Source organism: Parasteatoda tepidariorum, chromosome 5 (genome assembly GCF_982258835.1).
Source record: "Parasteatoda tepidariorum strain Cologne lab strain chromosome 5, Ptep-v5.0, whole genome shotgun sequence".
Taxonomy (NCBI): domain Eukaryota; kingdom Metazoa; phylum Arthropoda; class Arachnida; order Araneae; family Theridiidae; genus Parasteatoda; species Parasteatoda tepidariorum.
Window position 1 is genome coordinate 59,525,774 of NC_141759.1, and position 27,761 is coordinate 59,553,534.

At 30.8% G+C, this 27,761-nt stretch overlaps 2 protein-coding genes across 2 annotated transcripts in view; one reads left to right on the top strand and one right to left on the bottom strand.

Annotated features, from left to right (window-relative positions):
* Myo10A (unconventional myosin 10A) overlaps nt 1-27,761 on the top strand; it is a 261,697-nt gene that overhangs the window by 212,123 nt on the left and 21,813 nt on the right. The window contains exons 46-47 of the mRNA XM_087164029.1: nt 11,533-11,636; nt 16,095-16,247. Of these exons, the coding sequence (XP_087020155.1) occupies nt 11,533-11,636; nt 16,095-16,247 (257 nt within the window). The remainder of the gene's footprint in view (nt 1-11,532; nt 11,637-16,094; nt 16,248-27,761) is intronic.
* Nucleotides 17,587-24,817, bottom strand: LOC139426460 (uncharacterized). The gene is made up of 4 exons (XM_071185446.2): nt 24,616-24,817; nt 22,115-22,554; nt 20,669-21,042; nt 17,587-17,834 (listed from the first exon to the last, which is right to left on the bottom strand). Exons 1-4 carry the CDS (start codon nt 24,762-24,764, stop codon nt 17,604-17,606), a joined length of 1,194 nt encoding a protein of 397 aa, XP_071041547.1. The 5' UTR covers nt 24,765-24,817; the 3' UTR covers nt 17,587-17,603.

Consider the following 27,761-nt stretch of genomic DNA (forward strand, 5'->3'; position numbering starts at 1 on the left):
ACCCTTTCAGAAGTTTGTTGCAACATTCATGCGACCCCCTGTTACACATGTAACAGAAATCTCATGTAACAGAAAAAAATGCTCTCCAGCGTTATTCAAAGTAATAACTGCGAATACCGATATAGTTCAACATTTCCTTTTTAAATTTTTCTATTTATTAACATTTTACGCTTTAGTTCTCGCCAACCTAACAATGCTAATAATCCTTATTACGGATTTTTTCGTGTCCGGTCGCAGAGTGACGCATATCCGGTCAATCTTTTATCACGATCTTTAAACGGGCCTCTCCTGTCCTATTAAAGGAGTCACGGTTCCAAGAACAAAAATAACAGGTAAGTTTAGAACTTTTTTTTTGATGACGGTGGATTTACCGAAGAAACAAAGCATTAAACGAATAATATCTTAGATTTCCTCTGCCTTTGTTCTTACTTTTCTTTAATAGAACAAAAAAGGGTAAATTGGTTCTGCGTCTTTGTTTAATGTCATTACCTTTCGAGTTAAAATCTTCTGATTCATGCTTCGTGAGGTGTAATGAGTCAGTTTAGAAAAAATTCTTGCATTCTAATGATTTGATTTTTATTGTTAAAATTGTATTTAGGAATGTTTTATTTTTGGTTCATTATGTTACAGGTTTATGAAATGTAGGTTACTATTATAAACAAAACTATGAATCATAAAAAAAAAAGTAAAATCGGACAGTTATATTTTGTAGTTTTTATTCATTTATGGCATGAACAATGCAAATGAAAATTATGGATCAAGGTAGCAAGAATACATATTTTTAGATTTCTTGTCTAAAATGAAGTAAAAAAAAGACATGATATATCGGTAATATTATCATTATTTAAGCAAAAATAAAGAATATCATTAATTATTATTTAAGTAAAAAAAAACATGTCTTTCATAACATGTCTTTAAAAGTGGCTGCTTTAAATCCTTTAGATCAGGGCTGTCCAACTGGCGGCCCGCGGGCCGCATCTAGCCCGCCAGCACATATTGTGCTGCCCGCCAATTTCTTATTCAGGCTGATCACCCTCAGTTTTCCCATTAAAATATAAGCAAATTGTTTTATAATCCTTCTGTTCCATTGTTTTATAATTAATAATTCAACTATTAATTGTTATTGTATAAGAGGTAAGAGGTTATTGTTCAACTTTTTCAAACTGCGGCCCGTCAGGTGATCAGTGACCGGAATTCTGGCCCGTGGGCTCTTTGCAGTTGGACAGCCCTGCTTTAGATCAATGTATTAAAATAAAAATGATTTTAAAAGTTAAAAAAAATTAAAATTGTTAAGTATTATTCCTATAAAATGCAGGTGCTACAGTGAAAAACTGTATTTCTTCTATATTATTCTTGTTCTTATTCTTGTTCTTTTAACTTATTTGTTCCTTAAATTGAACGATATCTTAATTTTTTTTAACTGTCACATTATGCTTCATTGGGTGCAAAGCATGAAGTAGAATCAATGATCTAAAAAAGTTTTATCTACGATTAGTATAAAAATGTGGTTTGGGAACTAAAGGTCAGCCAGTAGTCCAAAAAGTTTCTGTGAATAAGTTTAAAATGCTCTAATTATTAATCTTGTTTGAAAAAGAAAACTTTAAAGGAATTCTATCGGAAATATTAACATGTTACAAAAAAAAACTTCATGTTTGTGATTATCTTTGCTTGATTTATCTTCAAAAGAAGGAAAATATATATGTTTAAATATATATTTATTTGAGATAATGTTTAATGTTGCAATAATTTAATTTAAAAAAGTAATCTTTGCTATATAAAACCCTGATGGAAATAATAAAAAAAAATTATCAAAAATATTTTCCTTGTTGCAACAAATTCTGCGTATTTGATTTCTTAATATAATTCACATTTTTTTTTTTTTAATGTTATGCTTGTAACACATTAAGTAAATTTTTACTGGTTTTTTCTAACACTTTGAAGAGATAAACACAAAAAATAAAGCAGTTATTTTAATGGTTCGAAAATAGTTTTATTAATTTGAAATTCTCGAACGGAATTATATTAAAATCAGAATGATTTCTGTATTAAAATTTCCTACGAAATCCGAAAAGAATTTTTGCAGTAAAATTAGAATACTGTATAACTCAAAAAATAATTTACTTTTACATACATCAGCACTAATACTGTGATGGGAAATTAGTTAATCTAAAAAAAGAAAAAATGTTTAACCTATAAATTTTTTAACGGTTCACTTTTGTACCGTTGTACATTGTTTACTTTTGTACTTGTACTAATCATCATCAAAATTAAAATAATTTATGTGATTAAAACAATAAACTTCAATAAAAAAATGCATTTTGTCAGTAACAATGAAAATTAAATCAGTGAGCTTTTATGAATAAAAACAAAACAGTCAGCGATAAGTTGCAACTTCATTAAATATCGTTTGCTACGCTGAGTTCAAGTTACCTTTTATTTGTACCCGTTCCCCTTTTCATGGTCGCAAGCACTGAACAAAAAAACAGGTGGAAAGGTTGGAAAACACTCCGGTCTGAGTTCGGCAAGTTATTTGTTGTCATTTGTTGTTTCGTCTTTAGCGGAATATGGTGGTGGTTTCGTTTTCTCCTTCGAAATGACCGTAACCGTGAAAGTAACATGATGGAATACTCAAAAATGAAATATTCTTCATTTGATGATTTGCTTCTTCCTTTTCATCAAAATCGTTTGCGACCTAGCAGCTGTGTTAGTGAAAGGGTTTCTTGTGTGAAAGAATTCATCCAAGGTAATGAAATGAAATAAAATATTTATATTTATTTATTTTTCTTTAGTTAGATTTTTCTAATTTTAAAGAAATAACCCTTTTTTGCGATAAAAATTTAAAGTAAAATTTTTTTTTTACTATTCCCCGAAAAATGATTACTTTTTTTAACCAATTAAGTTAAATTAAATAAAGCGTAAAATAGTAATAAAATGAAACAAAAATCAAGAAACGTTTTCTTTTATTCTGTAGTTATTAATTTTGTAAATTTTGAAATTTTATTATTCAGTAAGAAAATTAGTATCAGAAATAAAAGTTCTTTCCACGACAACAAAAATTAGTATCAGAAATAAAAGTTCTTTACACGACAACAATTTCTCGCCCGAACCAATGAAATTAAAAATAATAGTTAAGAATAAAATATGTAATGAAATGGAAAAAAAAAAACATCAATCTTTTTATATTATTTTATCTTTATTTCCTCTTAAGGTTTCGAATATTGTTTTGTATTTTAAGGAAATAGACATGCATGTCTGTTAAAAAAAATTAGTGATTTAAGGATATTAAAAAAAAATACTCCTTTTTCGGTTTACTTTAAGTAATTTCCGAATTCAAACCAACAAAGTACATAACAATAAGAAAAGAATTAAAAAGTAATGAAGTAAACAATAAAAATGAAATACGCTTTTTTCTTTATTTCGACTCTTTTTCAAAATACTGTAATTTTTTTTCTTAAATAGCATACTGATGCTCATCTCAATTACATTTTTATTTAATGTATCGCATACTTTGTCTTCGTTTATGGTTTATTAAAATTAACTAATGTTACATTATAATGTAATAATAATGACATTAAAAATATTCGATAACATACTGCAAACTCTCGTCACTATGAAATATTTTCGTGCACTTGCGCTAATAATTTTATTAATTCTGATATGTTAGTTTATTACATTAATATTTGTAAAAAGGAGCTTTAAAATAAATAATTTATTAAATAGATTTGTATAATTCACATTGCTTAATTACGAAATAAAAATAATTTACGAAGTAGTTTTGATTTATGGTGCATGTAATTATGAAAAAATTAATTTACTAAGTAGCTTTGTATTATTGAAGTACGTGAAATTAATAAAAAATATTAATTAATAATATATGTTTCTACCATGCACTATTTATAAATATGAAGAAAAAAAATCTGCGAGGAAAAGTTTTTATCCTAATAAATTACATAGATTTATCGTAAATTACTGTTTATGAGTATTTTTAATGCTTCTACTAGCATTACCATGTGTTTGAAAACCAAACCAAACTTACAACTGAACCAAACATACGTGAAATTTAAAGTGATGTAAGATAAACAAACTATTAGAATTACAAAGTGATTGCACGTGTACCATCATTGCTCATGCTCATTTGTACAATTCTTCCCTTTTGTTGCAATTTTCACGCACGTTAGTGTATAATAAAATCCAAAATCTGTCTAAATGCATCACCAATACCTAACCACCACCAATAACCTAAATACATCAAACTAACAATAGATTTTCATTGATTAAAGAAATTGTCAATAAAGTTATTTACTTTACTTTTTTTAAAAAAAAAACAGATAATTTATTTTTATACTTCAAATCCCTTTTAAGATAGCTTTTTCCTATAAGTATGAGATATGTTAAAAATCTGTATTCGCTTGTATATTCATATTTTATATTTATTCATATTTAATTCATATATTTTATGCATGAGTTAAATTTATATTTTTAAATTTCTACCCTCAAAATCTTTGCTAAAGAGAAAATGGTATTAGATAATTTTAAAGCATTTTCTAAATTTGTAAGTGCGATTAGTATTATTAAAATTATTATTTTGAACATATGACTTAATAAAGTTTTCACTTTTTAGTCTCTTTTAATGATAACTCTCTCTAAACAATTTTCGCTCAGTGACCCGGAACTCTTCAACTTCATGACCTACTAAAATGCGAATGTCGTGTAGCTAAAATTAAACTTTTATTTTCATGTTCGTCATTTATAATAATTATATAAAACCATTTAACCTGATAAAAATCGAAATGAATTTACGAAAATTTCATTTGTTTTTACAATAATAATAAATCTCAAATTCATAAAGTTATTTTTGTTAATATAATTAGAGAGTTTAAATCAGTTTTAGATCAGTTTATTCAGGAAGCTGTGGATTAAAAGATTTCATTAAGAATTTTATGTTCTATATAGCTACAACAACTTAAAACTCGAACGACATAAAAAAAAAAAAAAAAAAACGAAAACGGAAAATAAAACCCGAAAATTTGAGTGCCTGCATTTAACAGTTTTAGTTAAATACTTATTGCTATTGTTATGAAAGTTGTTTTTCATATGGAAAAGAGGACCTAATTCCAGAAATTAATTCGAGCTGCTAATTTTTTTAAATTAAATATTACTTTCAAAAAACTTGTTTTGCATTTTAAAAATTTTATAAAAACAGAAATCTCGCAACCTAAATATTTCCATCATAATGTCCTAAATTTATATTATGCGCCTTATACCGCGGTTTAATTAATTAAAGATTATTTTTAATTCCAAAGAAAATTTTTATTTTAGTCTCATAGAAAGAAATTAGAAAACTCATAAATAAAACAAATGTGTTTTTTAATTTATTTTTAAGACACGATATTTCAGTTACTTGACCCAGTATCGAATCTTGACCATCATGCTGAGAAAACAACAATTGCCGTGTTTTGCGACAATTATTTTTAGCTGACAAATTTACTCTCATTTTGATTTATTTCCTTCAGAATGCGACGTGCGTGTAATTTTTTTGAATTGCTAATTAATTTCACTATTATTTCCTGTCTGCTTCTGCTTTTCCCATGTTAGTCGGAACAGGAAGAAAAAACTGAAGTTAAAAATCAGTCTCGTTCCGTGAGATCTTTAATTAGTTTAAGGATAATTTAGATTTAGCCTACTTACATCTAACTAAAATTATACCTGAATCTATTTAGATCTTTATTTATTTTACTCAACTGTAGTTGGAGTTAAAAAGTCATCGCTCACATATCAACAAAGATTATTTAATTGCTGCTATAAGCAAGTATGCACTCTCAGAAATATATATAATTCTCACTTTTGACGATTCAGAAATCCTTGAGAAGTATTTCGTTAATTTTAAGAATCATTTCGTCACGAAATCATGCGATTTATGACTAAACGCGAACTCTAAAAAATGTGATCATCTTTCCTCAACACGAAATCTCATCGTAGTGCATTGTTTGAGATTGTTAATTAGAATGAAACTAGAATAAAAACTGGACAATCGAAAATAAAGTGATGAATTAAGCCTACCGGCTACTGTGGTGGTCAAAGAGTTAGCCTTGTAGTAGGAAGATCCGGTGTTCGAACCTTGTTTTAGGCATGGGCGTGATTTATATCTCTGTTCTATATGTCTTTGTTGTGTAGTTACTCACGTTTAAGTGATTATTAAAAAAGTTAGATATATTAGGTTAGGTTTCATTATTATTATTATTGTTAATATTATTATTATTGAAAAAAAGTAGAACGACGAAATATTTGTTTATTTCGACGAAATTCGTTTCCTCGAAGAAGTGGCGGTAGTTATTTCCTCACTTTGACGAAATATTCGCTTGGAGCATATGCAAGGAACGGTTTCGTCAAAAACTGAGAAAGTTTCGTGAGGTACATTTTTTACACGGTTCTCGTCTAATTAAATTAATTGCAAAATTTCTCGTTTAAGTAATCTTGATGATTGAATATTAATCATGACGAAGTCTGTATCAGTAATTAATTGTATTAGCTGCCGGAATTTTCGAGAATATTAATAATAACGAAATTAATATCAGTAATTAATTATAAATCCATCGTCTGAAAATCAGTATCAATAATTAATTGCGAATCCAAAAAAACGTGTTTATTTAGAAGTACTCCGTTTGAGTTGGAATATTCAGATTCTCATATCAGCAGCGTGAGACTTATTATAATTTAAGACTTATTATAATAATTTGAGACTTATTATACATTATTTTTAAAACAATTTTTTGAATCTTTGTCAAAAATTAAGTGAAAAGGGCATTTGCGTTGGGAATAGCATATTAAATTTAAACGAGGAAAAACACAATATTACCAAAATCTAGTGAATATGTAGAATATTACAAAATTTAAAAAATGTTGCCACTTAAATTCTCTATTGTTTGTTTTTAGAATATTTGTCAAAAATTAAATGAAAAAGAAATTTGCGTTGGGAATAGCATATTAAATTCAGACCAGGAAAAACAAAATATTACCAAAATCTAGCGATTATGTAAAATAATACAAGATACAAAAAATAAAGTTTTTTTTCTTCTTCATACCTTGATAAGCTTTCGTGCCCCCATGCTCACTAGTGAATGATCAAACATCGAAAGTGTTTTGATTTTTTTTTTCTTGCTTAAATACGAATTTGTGTCATCTTTAGTATTTTACTTCAGTGAGAATTGAAAAAATTAAGGGCGGTCCTTATGAACACCCCGAATAGTTTCTTTTAAGCTACAAAATAACATATATAAACTGAATAAATTAGTGTTATAAAGAAGACAGAAATGCTCCTTAAAAGTGCCACAAAGCACTGATCGGAAAATAAATTCTTTATGTGTTCTAGAACACATAAAAGCGTTTTTGATAGCGTCTTCACGCTACAAACAAGAATAGCAAAACAAGGAATCAGCTGCAGACTACCGGCATAAACGTCAAAACTACGTCAATAGTCTGAATAAAATTTTACGATTCTCATATAAATAATTCAGTAAAACTCTCGATGTTAATTCACAGCCTACAATTGTTGCCAATGTTTTTGAGGCTGTGATTCTTCGATAGTATAGATAAAAATAATAAAAAAAGGATTTGTAAACAAAATACATTTTCCAAGAGAGTTTAAAATACACATGTCACACCAAGAACGAAAAATGTGAGCATCACACATCTGTGTTGGTAAAATTTTTTATTGTGATATTCATCGGAGAAAATGGTTAGTTAGCAACTCTGTCAAATTAAAAATGAAGAATTCTGTTTGTATCCGTTCCATAAAATGATTGAAACTAATGATATATTCTGGCAAAAAGTTCTAGTAAAAACTTGAGCGCTATAGTTGGTCGAAATTTCCTTAGACGGTAAAATTTTGTAGCTGTCAGAAAATGTTTGGCACTTGTACTGTGGAACCTGTATAAGTCGACTACTTGAAGTGCATTGTTTTTGCAGCCAACTTAAACAGGTGGTCAACTTTTGCAGGATTATTGTTACGTTACAGAGCAAATTTTTTTCATCTCATTTTTCATATCATTTTATATTCTCATTTCTATACATTACCAAACGAAATAATGATGAATGTAATTAAATTTCTTAACATAAAGTGAAGAAAGGGTCAACTTTATGCTTTATGTGAATAAAGCTAAGCAATTGTATTGCTACAAAAACAACTTTTAAGGTTATTATTACAGAACGCATTCCGGTGAACTATGTGATCAACTTTCGCAGGGCACATTTTTTTCATCTCATTTTTCATATTTTATTTTCTTAGCAATCGAAATAAGGATGAATGTTAATAAATTTCTTAACATAAAGAGAAAAAAGATCAACTTTATGCTATATGCGACTAAAGCTAAACAACTGCAATGCTACATAAACGCAATTGCTACAATCTCAGTTCTATCATCACCACTCATGAGTGTTCCAGCACTTGACGAAAGAGGGAAGCACAAAAACTCAGTAGAAAATTGCAAACAACAACTAAAGAGACCTCATTAGTCTACCCTTTTTTTTCTTGATGTAACTTGTTTGTAATTTTCTTCTGTATCTCTGCGTCTCCCTCTTTGATTCTGTGTTTAGAACTGTTGAAGGTTCTTCATAATAGATCATAAATTGCAGTATGTCCATAAACCTCTGTTTGTGATTTCCACATTGTTTAGTTCTACGCTTAGTGTGTTTATATAATCAAAATTCACATCTATATTTTTAATATACAAGTCACAGTTTAAAAAGAAATCGATTTTAAATATTCACACAGTGATATTATTATTTGATTAATGCGAAACGTCTCCTATTTTAGTGGCAAAAACACGGCGAATTTATTGTCCAAAATTTTTTTAAATAATTTTCACGTCAAATCAGAAAATAATAATTCTTGTTCGTGCTACAATCTAAGGAATGTATTTGAATAATTCATAAACGAAGATCGAAAGATTAAATTGTTAAGCGCGAAGTGTTCGCACTGAAATTACGACGTCTCTTTATATTATATGACGTCCAAAAAAATTTCTGGGATAAATACGTAAAGCTAATGCTTTTCAACGACCTTGTAGATGGGAAGGTCATATTCGTATATCTAGAGTGGGAAATCAGCTCTAAAATGTTTATTTATGTTTAATTATTTGTTCACAAACAATGTGACTTTATTTTCCAACCAAAATTGGTTCAATTTTGCACGCTGAATTTTTATTGAATGAACTCATAAACTTTGTGTGTAGTTATAAAAATATATAGATATATTTTTTTTTTGTATATTTAAGTGATGATTTCAACATATTTTTTTAATCTTCAAAGGAGTTTTATAGAAGAAAATAATTTTAGTATTAATAAGCAAGCGTTTTGCATTAAATATATTTTCAGATTATTCAATTACATAGTATGATTATTATATGTTTTGCAAAGCAAATTTAGAGTGAAATTATAGTAATTAAAAGCTGTTATTTATTGTTATAAATATTGTTAAGTTAATTTCAACATATTTTAATTTTTTAAAATCAGAACCGTTCTGCTTGTATGAAATTAATGTTGATTTGCGCAAAATTAATTTAGAGTGAAATTTAAGTAATTAAAAGCTGTTGTTTAATGTTATAAATATTGTAAAGCTAACTTCAACGAATTTGTATTCTTTAGGTCATAATCGTTATGCTTAAATGAAATTAATGTTGCAATAAATGCAAGTGCAGACATGCATTAACATAAATTTTGAGAAGCAATTGTGAAATAGGTTAATTTTTGCAAATTATGGGAAATAAAATTTAAATTTTTTAAAAAAAATATTAAATTGAAAAGGACAATTTAATCATTCTTTAAACTAATATTATTTATTGTTAATTTATAAACTAATATGCCTATGAGGAGCCTCCAGATAAAAAAATAAAAGGCGCGGCATTATCTAATTCCTATGACTAAAATATATCGATTAGTGAACCCCAAGGCGCATTTTACAAAATTATCGAATCGTATATAGCAATTATACACAGTCCAGTCTCATTAATGTGACCAACAGTCAAAAGCCAGAATAACCACCTTTGGCAGAGCGGACCGCTACGAGACGTGCAGGAAGAAAGTCAATTAGGTTTCTGAAAGTGTTCACTGGGATGTTGAGCCATGCCGACTCCAGTGCCGTGGCCAGCTGCGCTAAATTACGCGGTTGAGGATCCATGGCACGAACAACCCGATCGAGGTGTTCCCACAGATTCTCGATTGGGTTTAAATCCGGTGAGTTTGCCGGCCAGGGGAGTACAGTAAATTCATCCTGGTGCTTTTCGAACCACGCACATGCACTGCGAGCTGTATGACACCTCGCATTGTCCTGGTGATAGATGCCATCATTCTGAGGAAAACTCATTCTTATGTAGGGGTGGACATGGTCCGCATGGACAGATACGTACTTGTACTGATCCATCGTGGCTTCCACAATGATGAGTGCACCCAGCGAATGCCAGAAAAGCATTCCCCAAACCATAACGCTCCCTCTTCCAGCCTGCAGCCTTCCGGCAATTGTTGCAGGGTGTTGCTTTCAGACGTTTCACGCCGTATACGCCAACGTCCATCTGTCCCATGGAGCATAAAATGTGATTCATCGGAAAAAGCCACCTGTTGCCACTCTGTGGACGTCTAGTTGCGGTACTGGAGTGCAAATTCCAGCCTTCGTCACCGATGAACAGCAGTCAGTATAGGTGCATTAACCAGGCGTCTGCTGCGGAGGCTCATGCGCAGCAACGTTCGCTGAACAGTTGTTGAGGATACACTCTTGGTAGCCCCTTGGTTCATCTGGACGGTCAGTTGCTCAACAATTGCACGTCTATTCGTCTGAACGCATCTCCGTAGCCTTCATTCGCCTCTGCCATCTTTGGCCCGTGGTGCACCACATGTGCCACGCCGCTCGTTTTGTATAGTGCCATTTTGCCATGCACGGTATACTTTTACCACGGCGGTACGCGAACAGTTCACAAAATCAGTTGTTTCCGAAATTCTTCCACCCTTGGCCCGAAAGCCAATAATCATGCCCTTTTGGACGTCAGATAAATCGCTACATTTCTGCATTGTGCCAACGACTGAAATGCTTTTCGATGCCTTAGGATATCCAATATATACACTACACTGTAATGTGCTGCCACCTACACTCTGTGATTGGTTATTTCACTTTGACGTCGAAAGTAGGTGGTGGTCACATTAATGTGACTGGACTGTGTATAATATGTTCGTGCGTTTGTATACTTCTTTAAACCTTGTGCCAATAAACTTAGCATTTAATTCATTTCTATAGGTGCATTTGAAATAGCAATCTAGCAAATTGAAATAGCAATTGTCTAGCAATTCATTAGATTGTTCTATTATCTAACAATTGTTAATGTCTAGCAATTCAGTTAGATTGTCCGTTGGTGCAAATTCATTCAATTGACTGATGATGTTTCTATATTAGATTTCTAACTAGAATGTGTCTATAAAATTCTTAATGCTAGAAGATGAATGAAATGAAAGATTGTTTTAAAATTATTTTTTTTGTTCTTTTTTTAGGTTGGTTATATGGTGTCCTCGATAATGGAGATTCCGGTATTTTCCCTTGTGAATATGTTGCGCCTTTGGGAAAACAAGAAGCAAAACGTGGACAGAGAAGAGAGGTACCGTATTCTTCCTTATTTCTTTTTGTTCTTTTGAAAAAAAAATACTTCTGAAAAGAATATAAGTATTTCCCATAGCTAAAGACAGTTATCTCGTGCAAATTTTAAAAAGGTGATACTTTGCTATGTTGCACTGTGGACCAGATCATGATCTTTGACCAAAAGTGGAAAATTAAATTTTCAACTAAAATATGTGTAGGCAGTTTTAATATAACCCAAATTAAGTATTCATAATCATTCCAAACATTATAATTTACTTTTTGAACCGACTAGAGTACAATGTAATGAAAAATATGTTTAAAATTTTTTTTTTAAATGTAACTTTTAAATTTTTATTTCTGAAATATATATAGGAATTTCACCTTACTGTTACATTTTTATCAGAGTAATTAGTCTTAAATTATAGTACAATTTTTCAATTTGTTGGATTAGTTAATACTCTTGACAAACTTATAGTTTATATCTTATTTGACATTTTACAATGTTTGAATGAGTTTCGAAACTTAGTTCTAAAAAGTTCCACAAGGTAATTAGCTAAACTTTTTTGTTGTTGTCTTCTTTGATGTTTCTTCTTTCGAAAAAACCTGCCCCATTTTGCCCGTATTGCAAAGGTGGACTAAATATACCGAAAAACAAAAATAATGTTTTTTTTTTCATGCTTTCGCGCTATTTTGTAATTAATTCGTGTTATTTTGTAATATTACTTCGGAAATATAACTTGCTTTTCCTTTTTAATATGAAATTACGAAAATTATTATATTTTCATTGCTATATCTAATTATTTAAATTTACTATATATATCTATTTTTGCTCACCATATTTCAGCCGCCATTTTGTTTTTTTGGGTATTTTTAGTGTATTTCAAAATTTCAACTATGAATTCAATTTACCTGCACATAAAAACCCCTAAATAAAAAACCCCAAATTTTGAAACAAATTTTATCGAAATACTAATTTTGGCCTCGAAACCTTGGATGCTGCCCACTGTGTATTGTAACTATGAATAAAGGTTCAACTCTCAATAAGCAACGATATAAAATAAGCACTGTAACTAGTAATTTTATATTATTACTATTTACTACTTAATAAAGGTAATTCTTATAGAAGGGTTAGAAAAGTACCAGACTTGTGTTTCACAATTTTGTATAGTCAAAATACTATTGATATTTACTTCCCAAAGCATTTTGTACCCACAAAATGCTTTGGTAAGTAATATAATTTAAGTAGATAAATCAATACAAATTCCGAAACTGGCTTACACCGACCGCAGTGCTGACGCAAAACATCCTCAGTGGTAAACGGATCATAGAGCCCCTCTGCCGTCAGGGTTATCGTGGGAGGTTTTCGTGATTTTTATATCTATGTAACGCAAATGCGGGTTAGTTCCATCAATAAATCTTTTACGAATGGCGGTTTGTTCCAATGCTTGATCTAGGAGTTCGCTTGTCTTCTGGGTTGCGTTCAAAATGACATGGCTACGGAGTTGAGCATTGATAGTCATAAACTGAGAATCGAGGTCGGCTGTTCAATGCCAGAAATATAAAACAAAATAAATTCTTAACACTCATTTAAACTGTTCTCGTCATAACATTTATACTCTTGGTGTTTTAATTTGCTACCAAAGGACGTGTTTTTTTTTTCAGTTACTCGTCGATATTTAAAACCATGTTAAAAATAAATTTAGATTTCCCTTTAAGTTTTTTTCTTCAAAACTGTCACTTCAGTACCTTCTTCCACTAAGTTCTTCAAATGTATCCAATAAAGAATAAGATGCTCATCGTCTGCCTTTTCCCAAACGTATTTGGAAAATTCTTCCCCTCTTGAAAGCACTTAAAGATTGTAAAAGCCTTCATCCACTGTAATCTGGGAAACGTAAGGACTTGGCAAGGAAATAAATACTTTACAGTTAATTAAACCTAAAATAAGAAATCTTTCTTCAAGAGAATTTGTTTTTCAAAACTGACATTTAGTACCTTCTTCCACTATGTTCTTCAAACACAACGGCAAGTAAACAGAATTAAGCATAAACAGTTAATTAGAACCAAAATAAGAAATATTTCTTCAAGAGAATTTGTTTTTCAAAACTGACATTTAGTACCTTCTTCCACTATGTTCTTCAAACACAACGGCAAGTAAACAGAATTAGGCATAAACAGGTAATTAAAACTAAAATAAGGATTCTTTCTTCGCGCGAATTTGTTTTTCAAAACTGACATTTAGCACCTTCTTCCACAATGTTAAACACAACGGCAAGTAAACAGATTTTAGCAAAAACAGTTAATTAAAACTAAAACAAGAAATCTTTCTTCAAGATAATTTGTTTTTCAAAACTGACATTTAGTTCTTTCTTCCACTATGTTCTTCAAACACAACGGCAAGTAAACAGAATTAAGCATAAACAGTTAATTAAAACTAAAATAAGAAATGTTTCTTCAAGAGAATTTGTTTTTCAAAACTGACATTTATTAGTACCTTCTCCCACTATGTTCTTCAAACACAACGGCAAGTAAACAGAATTAAGCATAAACAGTTAAATTAAAACTAAAATAAGAAGTCTTTCTTCAAGAGAATTTGTTTTTCAGAACTGACATTTATTAGTACCTTCTCCCACTATGTTCTTCAAACACAACGGCAAGTAAACAGACTCAAGCATAAACAGCAAAAATAAGTAAATTAAGTCAATAATCTGTTATATTATTTAAAAGCTAATTGCATCTCGTAAATGGAACCCTTCAAATGAAGCGAAGCATAGTTATGAGAATCACCTGGTCAAACACGGTTTAAGAAATTTGAATGTTTTTTTATGTAAGCATTATTTTTTGTGAATAACACCTGATGTTTGACGTCGAATGATATTTTTTGTACAAATATTGCGTCAAAAAATCATTGTTTATTATTATGTAATATAAGAAATCGTTACCAAATGTCTTTAAATGTTAGTTGTATCATTTGTTTCATTGTGTTTTTTTTGAAATCGTTATTCTTTAAAATAGTAATTATTCGATTACTTTTTTTTTAGTTAGCAATTTGCTGCAATCGTAACATTTCATAATAGCATAGTTCTCTTTAAAGCGTAATGAACAAACTGATTGACATTATTTAACAACAATGAAAGCAATTCTTTATTTTTTTATTAATATTTTTTTCGAAAAGAAAGATGTTATGAAAATTAAATGGAGAGAGTCTCTAAAATAAATGAACATTTCCCATTTTTTTTAAAATTTGCTGATAGTTAATTTAAATTGTGTTTTTGAAAACACCATTCTGTAATAGCCTAGTAATGAAGTATAGTATACAAATTAATGAATAAAAATATAATTTTTTATTCTAAAAAACCTGTTATTGGAAATATTTAATGCTAGATGCTTACAAGTATTTGTAAGAAATTTGTTAAAAACAATTTTTAGTTTTACCAATCTTGCTAACTATTAACCAATCTTGCTAACTATTATTCAAAAAGTGGCTCTGTATGTCCTTTTTTCTTAGGAAGAAGTTTAGAATTGAAAATTAAAAAACTATTTCAAAAAACAGCTTTTATAGAATCGTTTTCCTAAGCATGTGTGTTCCATTTCTCTGTGATTCTTTTTACTTTCTTTTGAATAAAATAAAGCGTTTGGACACATTTTTTGAGTTACAAATAGTTCAGCAAAATATTATAAAATGTTAAAGTTTTACAAAGTTTCATAAAAGTGATAAAGTAAAGCAAAGTAAACAAATATTTAAAAATTTATAGCTGAAGAACTACTGTATAGAACCCGAGTAAAGTTGGTAGCTAAAAATGTTAGACAACACTTAATATACAGTGAACATTTTATGAGAAATTAAACTAATTTCACTGAATAATGTAAATTTAGAAAGAATCTTTAATTCTAAACGAAAAATTAAGCTTTAAGGTGAAAAACATTGTTTCAAGAAATGATTTTAATTCTTCTGAATACTAAATTAGTTAAGAATTAAGTTTGAATTTTTAAAGTAAATTGTAAACCTTGTAAAAAAAAAAATTTTTTTTCAAAATTTCTGTGCATCTGTTTAAAATGCTTTTGACTTATAGTCTTATAATAGCTCTTGTTCAAACTGAATCAAAGTAACATTTAAATATTAGGGGGACTGAAAAGTAATGTCGTTTCGGCGCATTATTATTTGTTAGTGTTAAGAACCAATTCATTTTCTTTCTCGATTCATTTTCGAACCTGCATTGAAAGGTTGTTGATAACGAGGGTGAATACATTATTGTTTAAAAATAAAGTCTTGATAACGAATATCAAAACGGTATTACTTTCCAGTCCCCCTATTAGTACGATTATTTAATTCAGCTTAGCACTGTATTAAAGTTGCAGTATATTTGAACGATAGCCTAAGTTCCTCACTTTCGAATTTCTAACAGTGCACATTTCTAAACTAATCAAACGAACCCAAAAATAACCAGCAAAACTAGATAGTGTTTTATTTTTCTTTCAGATGGAGACCTTGGTACAATCGAAAAACCACTTACCAAAGCACAGGCGAGGCCCACACATGGATGATATTTCCTCATATCCTGACAGTCATATGAACGGCACTTTGGATGGGAGGAGGGAAAATGATAATCCAGCATGGGTAGAATCTAAAGCGGTATGTATATCTATTTATGCGCATGCATCAATTTTTATTCGATTATTTTGGTAAAGTGCACAATTCATTATGACCACTTTTTAGATTTTTTAGAAATGAGCTATTGGCTCACTGTGTAAGCGCCAATAATAATAATAATAATGTAGAATAAAAAATAAAATAAAAATCGAGGCATGCTTTAGAACGTTTAATGTGCACGGTACTCTGAACACAATACATCTAAACACCGTTGCTGACCAAGTACAAATTTTTTCCGACCATTATTAAATGCAATAAATAAGAAACAATAAACATTTATTAAAAGTTATATTTCGCCCGGAATTATCTTTGGATAAACAAATTTTATAATTGTACGCGAAAAAATTTTCAATTCGTTTAAAAAGTTCCCGAGATATGGTGAAATACGCAAAAAATAAAATTAACAATACGGGGTTCAAACTTTGGATCGCTGTCCGGACCAAACTATTGGGACTATGTTTTCTAGAGTGCGGCTACTCCCTTTATTTTGAGGGTCAAAAATCCAAAACCGTTGGGAAAAAAGGTATGTTTATTCCGAGAAAATACTTTTCTGTGTCTGATTTCGTAACTTGAAACACCGTCTGCACTAATTATCATATTTGAGGTAATCCCTTTAAACCATTAAAAATGAGTTCTAGAATGTGAAGAATCAATCATTATATTAAAAGTTATGTAGGGTGATCCGTTTATTTTTTTGGTGCATGTACTCTCCTCGCTGTCCTCGTTTTGTTGCGTTGGCCCCCGCAATCCCCAGATCTCAATCCTATTGAGTATTTCTGGTACAAAATTGCGTATTAGCATCTAGATTCACTACTACCCAGTCTCAAATCATTGAGAATTTTTATTCTTGGAAATTATTGCGTATTTTTGAAAATCACTAGAAACTACGATCTAATTGATTGGCCACTGAGTGACTTTCTTAGCACACTCAATATTCGATTCTTCATTAAATTGTCGATAATTTCATAACACTGTCAATAGTTTCGTATTATTTTCAGTTTAATCTACAAAAATGTATGTTTTTTTTTTTAAATACATAAATTTCTGATGACTTGTATTCCAGTTTTAAAATAATTAAAATATTTCAACTATGAAAAAAATGTCTGTTTTCATTAATTTTTAATTAGTTTAGAAAAGAATCCAATACTAGAAAGGTCCTTAAATAAATTATTAGAATTTTTCATAATATGGAATGATCCAAAAAATCTAGGTCCGGCCTTTCTTGCTTTGTTTTTATAGCCTATAATTAATTGTAAAAATGGAAAATATGGTACTTCTCTAACTTTTAAATCAAATCACACTCTTGATACTAATTAAGTAAAATTCCAAATCATTTATTCATTTTGGTACAAACATTTTAAGATTAGTATTAGATATCTGTGTACCAACTGTCCTGGTTCTCGATTTACTGTTTTTGAATAATGGAGAAGAGCTGACATGTTGGAGAGTTTTTCTGATGTTTTCAAAGGTCGGTTTGTATTTTATCCAAGCCGATATTTTTTCATTTATATTCTTGTCACTTTCTTCCAACTCCATATCTAGCGCAAATAGTTTGGCGTCACTCCTAACCTTTGAAAATATAAATTTGCTTTATTGAAACTTACATTCATTATTACATTCAGTGTTAGTATAAAGGTTGCCTAAATGAAAAGTGAACCAGCATGACAGCATCATGAATGCAATGATTATATCAGAGTCTTCAATTCTTAAATTAGAGAAAGATGAGCGCACCTCAAATTGATTACTCAGTTCTCAAGAGAGCATTTTTGGTGAATGCAAAGTCAAGCTGAGATCGATGCTTTCAGGAGAAAATAACGCGCCGTTGTTCGATTTTTAGAGATGGAAGGTAAATGTAAAGAGAAAATTTCATGTGCTATTTGTGGCGTATAATGTCTATGACAAATTGCCTTAAACAAACAGATGGTGTAAAAGTTACTCTAAAGAGCACATCAACATTAGATCTGCCAAGACACTCGGGACAAACTATCACCATGATCTCTAATGAATTCATTGCTGCTGTTGATAAAATGATAACTGGAGAACAATGAGTTACTACTCGTGTAATCTATGCAGAACCTCAAGTGAATGAACGGTGAAGATGAATTTCACGGCAGACTACCGTTCACTTATCATTTGGGAAACTTTTATAACAACACAGGGTCACTGTCATTAAACAAAAGTCTGCGGAAGATCTCAGCAAATTTTTATTCTAAGACATCGACGTTAGAAATGAGACGGACTCAGCTAGAAGTCCAGACGATCTGGGCAATTTGAAGTTGTTTTCGGGCTTTGTTTGCAGCATTGAAGTAGATTTTCACTTTTGTTATTTTATGCAAGTGTGTAGAGATTAATTAGTTACACAAAGAGAAGTTTGCGATTTGCTTATTTTTTTCTGAGAAAGGGAGAAGTATATTGAAAATTCTTAAATAAGACCCTGATTTCTTTTTGATTTTTAAATTCCTAATAAAATGTGAAATTATTTGGAGTTTTGGGGAAAATTTACATTTTGAAGAAAAAAAATCTTGATGGGGGAATTGTTAGAGATTTGCTTATTTTTGCTGACAAAGAAAAAGATGCATCAAAAATATACAAAGTAGTAAATTTTTTGACACGGAGATAGCCATTCAATGATAAACTTATTACCAGATTTGAATTTGATTTACAAACATCATTTTTGGTACATAATTTTTTTTCCATAAGATTTTGCGCTGTGGTATATTAATTTGATTTCTAATAGACATCAGTACAACTTTTCATTGTCGCAGCGAGACAGTTTTGTACAACGTAACAGTTGAAACCTGTCAGTGAGACATTTTATTTAAGATATTTCGCTGCCTGGTTGCATGGTGGTGAGAGGTGTCGCCAACTATAACTTATAGTTGCATGGTGGTGAGTGGTGTCGCCAACTATAACTTATAGTTGCATGGTGGTGAGTAGTGTCGCCAACTATAACTTATCGTTGAATGGTGGTGAGAGGAGTAGCCAACTATAACTTATCGTTGAATGGTGGTGAGAGGTGTCGCCAACTATAACTTATCGTTGAATGGTGGTGAGAAGTGTCGCCAACTATAACTTATCGTTGAATGGTGGTGAGAGGTGTCGCCAACTATAACTCAGGCTGTAGATAAGATTCTCCGAGCTAACTGATGAGTGACGGATCAGCTTGCATTTTCTCCGCTAGTGATTCGGCATCCACTCAACAGCAATGTTGCCGGAAATTTCATATGTGGAAAATTCGCAGCCCAATTAGGAGGTTAGGGAGTGTGATGCGGAGAACAGGTGATTACAACCACCAAGTACTTTCCGATGGAAATTTTTTTAACGCATTGAACGTATGTGTATTTTCTTCAGATCGTTTTTAAGAATCTTTTGCCAAACACTGAAAAAAATTAGCGCAGCTGTAATGCGACGGTATTAAGAACCAAAATCAAATTATAAATTATTTAAGGAACCTGAATAAAGAGTTTTTGTTATTGTATACAGGCGTAATGTATCGGCTTTCGCCTCGCAAGAGATGATCCAGGTTCGAATTCCAACGATGGCTTGTTAATACTAATTCTTCACCCGGCTCGCTCCCACCACAAATCTGAGGTAAAATATCCTCAGTGGTAGACGGATCATGGGTTAAAATCCTCTTGATTTCAGGTTAAGCATTGGTGGTTTCCATTTAACGGAAATGTTGGTTAGTTTCTTCAGAAAGTCTTCCACGAGGGCTAGTTTTAATGCTTGATCTAGGAGTTCCCTTGTCTTCTGGGTAGGCTTCAAAATTACATGGCTACAGAGTTACAAAAGCATTCATTGTCGTAAACTCGGAATTAGGTCGGCTGTTTAACACCAGTTATAAAATAAAATATTCTTTAAGTAGTATTTAATACTGTTTTGAGGTTTCCGTTTATAATTTTTTAAAAGAAGTTAAAAAGAGTTACAGGTATTTTCATACGTTACTGAAAGCAGTTGTATACAATTATTTTGTGAGAGGCACTCTAAAATATTTTGGTCCCACTATGTTTCTGGAATTCTGAAATCCCATTCTGAAGCTTTGAGAAAAACGTACCACGTAACGTTTTAAATTTGCCCAGAGGTCCTCGCTTCAGATATATGCGAAGTATAAACATAGAATATTAGTTGTTTCTACTTTTCTTTGCACAAAGGGCTTTTACTGAGAACCCCCAGTATTATGTTAAAAGCTTTCAGCTGTTGCTACATTCCCTGAAGCAAAATTCCTAAATTGAGTAACAATGTCACTTAGCACCTTCTATTAAGTTTTTAAATTTTCTTTATTTTATTCAGGTCTAAACAGTATTGTTTCTGACATCTTGATGCATACTTTTTATTAAGGAACTGTATCAACGATCGATGGTACAACGAATCAAATAGATCAGTATCTCTGTATACGATCTTACCTCTTTTTGATGATCTGATATCAACTGGTCTATGGTTGCAGTCGGTGTTTTACTTTCTTTTATTGCACACGGCATACCAGGAAGTACTTCTGTGACGCAATTGCTCATAAAACTGTGCTCCAAAGCTTCTGCAGCACTGATCCGAAGTGTGGGTTGCATTTGCAAAAATAAACCCATGAAGGTGATTAGCTCCGAAATTTTGATTTCAGAAACTTTGCAGTTGGGATAAGTTGCGCTTAGAAAGGATGTCACATATTTTTTGCTTGCAAAGCATTCCATATAGTCTTTCACAGCTTCGATACTACCTGCTTTGGAATTCCGTACTGTTAAATTATAATATCCTTTCCCTATGAACATGTAAGCCAATAACAAACCTAAAGAATTTAAAATAAGCATTTGAGTAGTTTGCCTCTTTTCAAAAAGGAAACAAATAATTTTTTAAGTAATGATCTATTTCTCACTTTTATTATTTTCTTAAGCAACTGAGACTTCAATTTTTGTAAGAGGCGATATGTGCTCCAGTAAAGCGTCTGTTATCGAGAAATTATTCAGTGAACTCTGAATCTTGAAATCATTCTGATGCCTTTTAACACTGACAAAATGTAGGTACTACTTCTTCCAAGAATTGAACTTTCTGGATATTTTCTAAGCTGTTCAAAACTGTGTCAGGTATGAACTTACTGAAAGGTTTCCCATTGCGATTCTGGAGCACTTATCAGCTTTTACGAGAATCGGAGCTACTCAAAATTATGTCAAATATTATGAACTTACTGAAAAAATATATCACGGTTACAATGAAGTACAAAAATAATAAATCTAAGTTAAGTAAAAAGAATTATACTTTAGCTAATATAATGTGTGACACGGTATTGTATTTAATTAACTTCATACTGATTAACGTTCTAACTTATGTGGAGAAACTTAGCTCGATCCATTTTGTTTATAAGCGATCAGCTGGTGCTGGCGTCATCGGTCACATGTGTGGGTATCCTTGATGTTCTTCTTGAAATGCAATTACCCAATTGCAGTAAATACCTTCTGTTGAGAAATTTTTAAACTACCCTAGTTTTCTAACTTGAGACTGTTATTGACAAATTCGGCTTTTCAAAAATGTATAATTATTCCATTCGAGATTAATCATGTGTTTTTATGATGGATTAAAGTTGTAAGTTCAGTAAATAAATTTAAAAAAACAAAACAAATTTTTTTAAAAAACTAGTTTTTAACTAATGGTTTGTACATTAATTTGGCCATATGCGCACCCCTTTATCTCTTAAATAAAATATTATTTTTAATGCATGAAGCTTTTTTTACGTCTTAATGTAATTTACATCTTTGTAAGTTTAAATTCAACTCAGAAGACAATGGTACTAGGTCAAATATAGGGAAAATCTTTCATTGATAAAACTCACACTATACACAGTAAAAACAATAAACGTAACTTACCACAAGACCAAAGGTCAACTGGCATAGGTGCTACCTTTATCTTTTTAGTAGTAAGCAACTCTGGTGGTCTTAAAGACCGAGGAAGTGGGCAAAACCTTTTTGCTTCTTCTGCATAGGTTAAACCTGAGAAATCTGCCACCGTCACCCTGCTGTCAGATGCCACGAAGATATTCTCCGCTCTTATATCCAAATGGCAAAGATTCCGTTCATGAAGATAAGCCAATCCTGAGAAGACTTGGCGAGCAAATAAGCGACACTTTTCAGGTGCAAATGGATCGTTTCTGAATGGTTTCTTTTGTAGAAATAAAAAAAGATTCGTGTCCATAATTTCCGTGATAAAAATCACCGCTCCTTCCACGTTTAGTATGGTTTCTAACAAACGGAGGATGTTTTGGTGATTTAGTTTGGGCCACTCTCTAACTTCAAGCATGTTGACAAACCTGTAAAGAGAAAAAATTAATTTCGAACTTCTTGGAATGTTTTTTATACATAAAATCAATTCAAATTTTAAAGAAACAGCTTAAACTTGAAAATTCACTTGCAATTCCTTTGCAAATTGTTTTTATGAAAATCATTCAAATTTCAAGTATCAGCTTAAGATTCAAAACATATAAATTTATGTAATAAACTAGCTGTACACTGCGTGCGCTGCAACGCTTTCAGTCTTAGTTGTATTTAGTTGTTGTTAATTTACGTCGCACTAGAGCTGCACAATGGGCTATTGGCGACGGTCTGGGAAACATCCCGGAAGATGATCCGAAGACATGCCATCACAATTTTGATCCTCTGCGGAGGGGATTGCATCTCCGCTTCGGTAGTCCGACGACCTGCACGCGAAGTCGAGCACTTTACGGTAGCACAGTTTAACGAAGACCAATACCGCACACCCTCGGTTCCTACGCAGACTGATCCAAGTGGTCACCCACCCGCACACTGACCGTAGCCAGTGATGCTTGACTTCGGCGATCTGTTGGGAACCGTGTCTTAACGATCAGTCCCCTGCGGGACTTAGTTGTATTTAGAGGAAACTTTGTTTTTTTGAAATGAAAATAATTTACATAATTTCAATGTGAAAAAGCATTTGACAATTTTACGGTTTGTTGTAAACTCATTTATTCAAGTGCTTTTGAATGCACAAAGTTTTTTGTCTTACCGCTCGGAACTTGTACGAATAAATTTGGCTTTTCGGCACTTCAGCAGGCCACATAGAGCTGTTCATGGAAGAAGCATGGATTTTTTAGATATAGATTATAACAGTTTAGATATACAAGCAAGGCAACTAGTCCATCCCATCACTTTTAAATTAGTTAATATGTAACTCTGTACACGTTTGTTTTCACGCAAGCAACATATGTAACAAGTTTGTTTTCATATACAAGCAACGTAACTAAACAATCTCGTCTTTTTTAAATTACTTGATAGGTAACACGTTTGTTTCAATATGCAAGCAACGCAACTAATCCATCCCATCTCTTTTAAATTAGTTGATATGTGACACTGTACACGTTTGTTTTCATGTGAAAGGAACATAACGAATCCACCTCATAGCTTTTAAATTAGTTGACAAGTAACACTGTACACGTTTGTTTTCATATGAAAGGAACATAACGAATCCACCTCATAGCTTTTAAATTAGTTGACAAGTAACACTGTACACGTTTGTTTTCATATGAAAGGAACATAACGAATCCACCTCATAGCTTTTAAATTAGTTGACAAGTAACACTGTACACGTTTGTTTTCATATGAAAAGAACATAACGAATCCACCTCATAGCTTTCAAATTAGTTGACAAGTAACACTGTACACGTTTGTTTTCATATGAAAGGAACATAACTAATCCACCTCATAGCTTTTAAATTAGTTGACAAGTAACACTGTACACGTTTGTTTTCAGGAACATAACGAATCCACCTCATAGCTTTTAAATTAGTTGATATGTTACACTGTACACGTTTGTTTTCATGTGAAAGGAACATAACGAATCCACCTCATAGCTTTCAAATGAGTTGATAAGTAACACTGTACGCGTTTGTTTTCATATGAAAGGAACATGACTAAATCACCTCATAGCTTTTGAATTAGTTGATAAGTAACACTGTACGCGTTTGTTTTCATATGAAAGCAATGTAACTAATCCCATATCTTTTAAATTAGTTGATATGTAACACTGTACAAGTTTGTCTTCCTATACAAGCAACGGGAACTAAGACATCCTATATCTTTATTAAATTTGTCGATATGTAACATGTTTGTCTTCGCATACAAGCAACGGTAACTAAGACATCCTATCTTTTTTAACTTTGTTGATATGTAACTCTGTACACGTTTGTTTTCATATACAATCAACGTAACTAATCCATCCCCTCTCTTTTTAATTCATTTTATTTCTGAGGCACCCAAGAGTTTGATTTTTATTGGACTAAAAAAATAGTACTCTAAGCACTTAACTATTTAAGCCTTAAAAAATTATTTATTTAATAGAAATAAAATTAAAATACCTGTTTTCAACTATCTTTGCTGCTTTAATGACTCGGTCAGCGCTAACTACTTTATAAACCAAGCCATAAGTTCCCTTTCCTAATACATCCTGACTTTCGTAACCTTTAAGTTTGAGATATGATGTGGCTGATTTAATTGTATCTGACATTTTTATAATTTTTTTACAGCATTGACAAAAAGTATCTATGTCCTAAATTGTTTTTTTTTTAATCTTACTGCTAAATTTTTAAAAGCTGCTTTAAAATTTTAATAAACAAATTTCCTGAACTAATATAAAAACAATGGCAAAAGTGACGTAGATATTTTAATTGTTTGAAAGAACTTAAAATTTAGCAATGTTTGTTGTTCTAAACAATCGTTTAAAAAAAAGTAATGAAACATTGTTACTTCATTCTATTATCTTCAACATAATATTAAAAGAAATTATTTTTCATAAGAAAGAAAATAACACAGTAGTTACTTTTAATACACAGTAATTAGTTTAGTTCGGCAGCATATCAAATTTAACATCAACGATGAGTTTCTGAAATATGTCATTTTGTTTAAAAATACATTTTTATTCATGAACTGTTTGAAAATTGAATAAAATCAAAAAATTCTGACTGAAGCATTCAAAAGCTCAGAGTAATATTGCGCCGTTTATAAGCAATATAAATATTTGAAAATTAGTTGAAAATAGCCCAAGTAATTATCAATTGTATCCCATATAATTCATTTATTACAATAGAAGTTGTATTACTATTTTAAAAAAAAAAAAAAAGAGGACATTTTCTAAATCTCAGCTATTTTTCAAGTCGAATCAGAGTTTGACTTTTAAAGTTTCCAGTATTATTCCAGTATTTATTAAATTAAATAACAAACGTAGAAAAAAAATTGACGATTTAACTATAATTTTCATTAAATTATGTGTCAAAAAATTTAAAAACTAAGGCAGCCTGCATAAAAAAAAAGTTTATTTCCTTGTCTTCTGGATTGGTTCAAAATTGCAAGGCTATGGAGTTGAACATTAGCAGTCGTAAACCCAAAATTGGGTCTGATGTTGAAGGACGGATATTTTAAAAAATATTAGCAGGCGCTAACGTTCTGGGTCACATGTGTGAGTATTCCTGATCTTCTTCTTGAAGTGCAAGTACCCAATTGCCGATTTTCACCCTGTCGGATACTTTAAAATATAAGAATCGATTTTCGATCTTATCCATTATCCTTATCGATTCGATCTTATCGATTATCCTTTGATAATTCGATAAAATCGATTTATCAATGGATATACAATAACATATCTTTTATAAATAATTTATATTTGTTTGATTTCTGTATGAAAATAAAACAAACACCTAATTTTATTGTACCGATATACTTCCGTGAAAGAAGTATCACATCAAGAACAATAAGTTACATTTCCTCAACTTATTGTTCATTTAACTTTCCCTTAACATCCTAGTTCTGGCATATTTACCATAACTTAAATCATACGCCGAGGAGTTACTGTTCCGCTTGATTTATACTGCTCAATTTCGTTGCATGCTTTTTCCCTTGTTAGAAAATTAATTGATGTAAATTGGTTAATGTTAAGTGTACATAAACAATCATTTTTCTGTCAACTAAATAAAATATTGAAAGTTCTCATTATTAGCATTTATGGCTTTATTTCCTTTCACTAATCCCTGTCAAATTTTCATGTTTTGTTGTTCTTATTATCGGCTTAGATTGTTCTGGCGCTGCAATAAAATCTAATAAGATAAGATTTAAGAACATATAAAATTCATTTATTCAGCAGATTGGATTTATTCAGGCAAATTTAATTCATTATAAATAAAGGTTGAGAACTAATATCGGAATTACTTCTTGTCCTCTTTCCTTCTTTGTTCTTTTATTTTTCTTGAAGTTTTAACTTCATATTTATAATATTACATAATTTTGAACAGATAATATCGTTTGAGTTTTGTGCAGAATAATCGTTTTCGATATTCAATCTTATCCATTCAAATTAAATGGAAAAGCTTATTTGCTGATTTTTTATTGGTTCGAAAAATTGAGAAAAGTAAAACGATTATTATTGATGGATTTCAATATTTACGACAGTTTTGATTGGGTTAAATCTAACTTCAACTTCGGATTGACTTTTTCTTGTCAATGAAATATTTTTAAATACTATATTTGCTATTTAATTCTTTGTGTTTTCTATGTTTTAAATATTTGATATCTACTCGCATGTTACCTATAATTAACTCGTTTTTGACGAGGAATCTAAAAATAAAAATGTATAGTTGCATGTATGTTATATTTTTAAAATTGATATACTGTATGTTTTAATTAAAATATCGTTTGGCATTTTTCAAGCAATTAAAATCGTTTAAATAGACATTGAAAAACAAAAAAGGGATTTATTCAGATATGGAAAAAAATTCTACAGTGAAAAGTTCATAGAAAAAACGATGCGCTGTTTTTCTTAAAATTCATTTGACTACTCTTTGGTATAATCACAACAATTTTCACAAAAATTAAATTATGAAAAGAAAACTTGCTTTAAGTTTCTAATTAAAAATGGTCCTTTCAGTATTTAAAATTTCAACTCAATGGTTGTATCTCGGTAGATCGCCAAACATATTTTTTTTTCATTCTTAACAGTTAAGAGTTCTCTAACCAATAATCGAATTTGGAATCTTTATATTCCATCGAATTCCGTGCACATTTTTTACACGGTTTCCATGTTTTATAGATTGTACGCAGTAAAACAAAATGTAACGTGAATCAAAAAAGCTGGAAAAATTTGGAAAAGAAAAGCACTACTTTCAAAGCAATAACTTTCGTGCAAATTTGAATTTCAGAAAACTCTCACTTTAAGTTCATAAGCAAAAATGTCCTTCCGGCATGTCGAATTTCCATTCTTTAGTTAAATTCCTGCCGCCTGTAGAGCGGTCTATATGGTATTTTTTTCAACAAGTTTAGCAGTTAATAAACTAATTATGGATTATTCATTTTTTTTTTGTTCCTTCGATCACCTCGTACATTTTTTTCACACCTTCGTAATTTCAAGTTCGAAATTCTTACAGCTTTTGCGCAGCGAAACAAAATGTAACGTTTAGTTAAATGCCGAAGACAGTCCTTCGATCTCCTTGTACGTTTTTTACACACCTTCGTAATT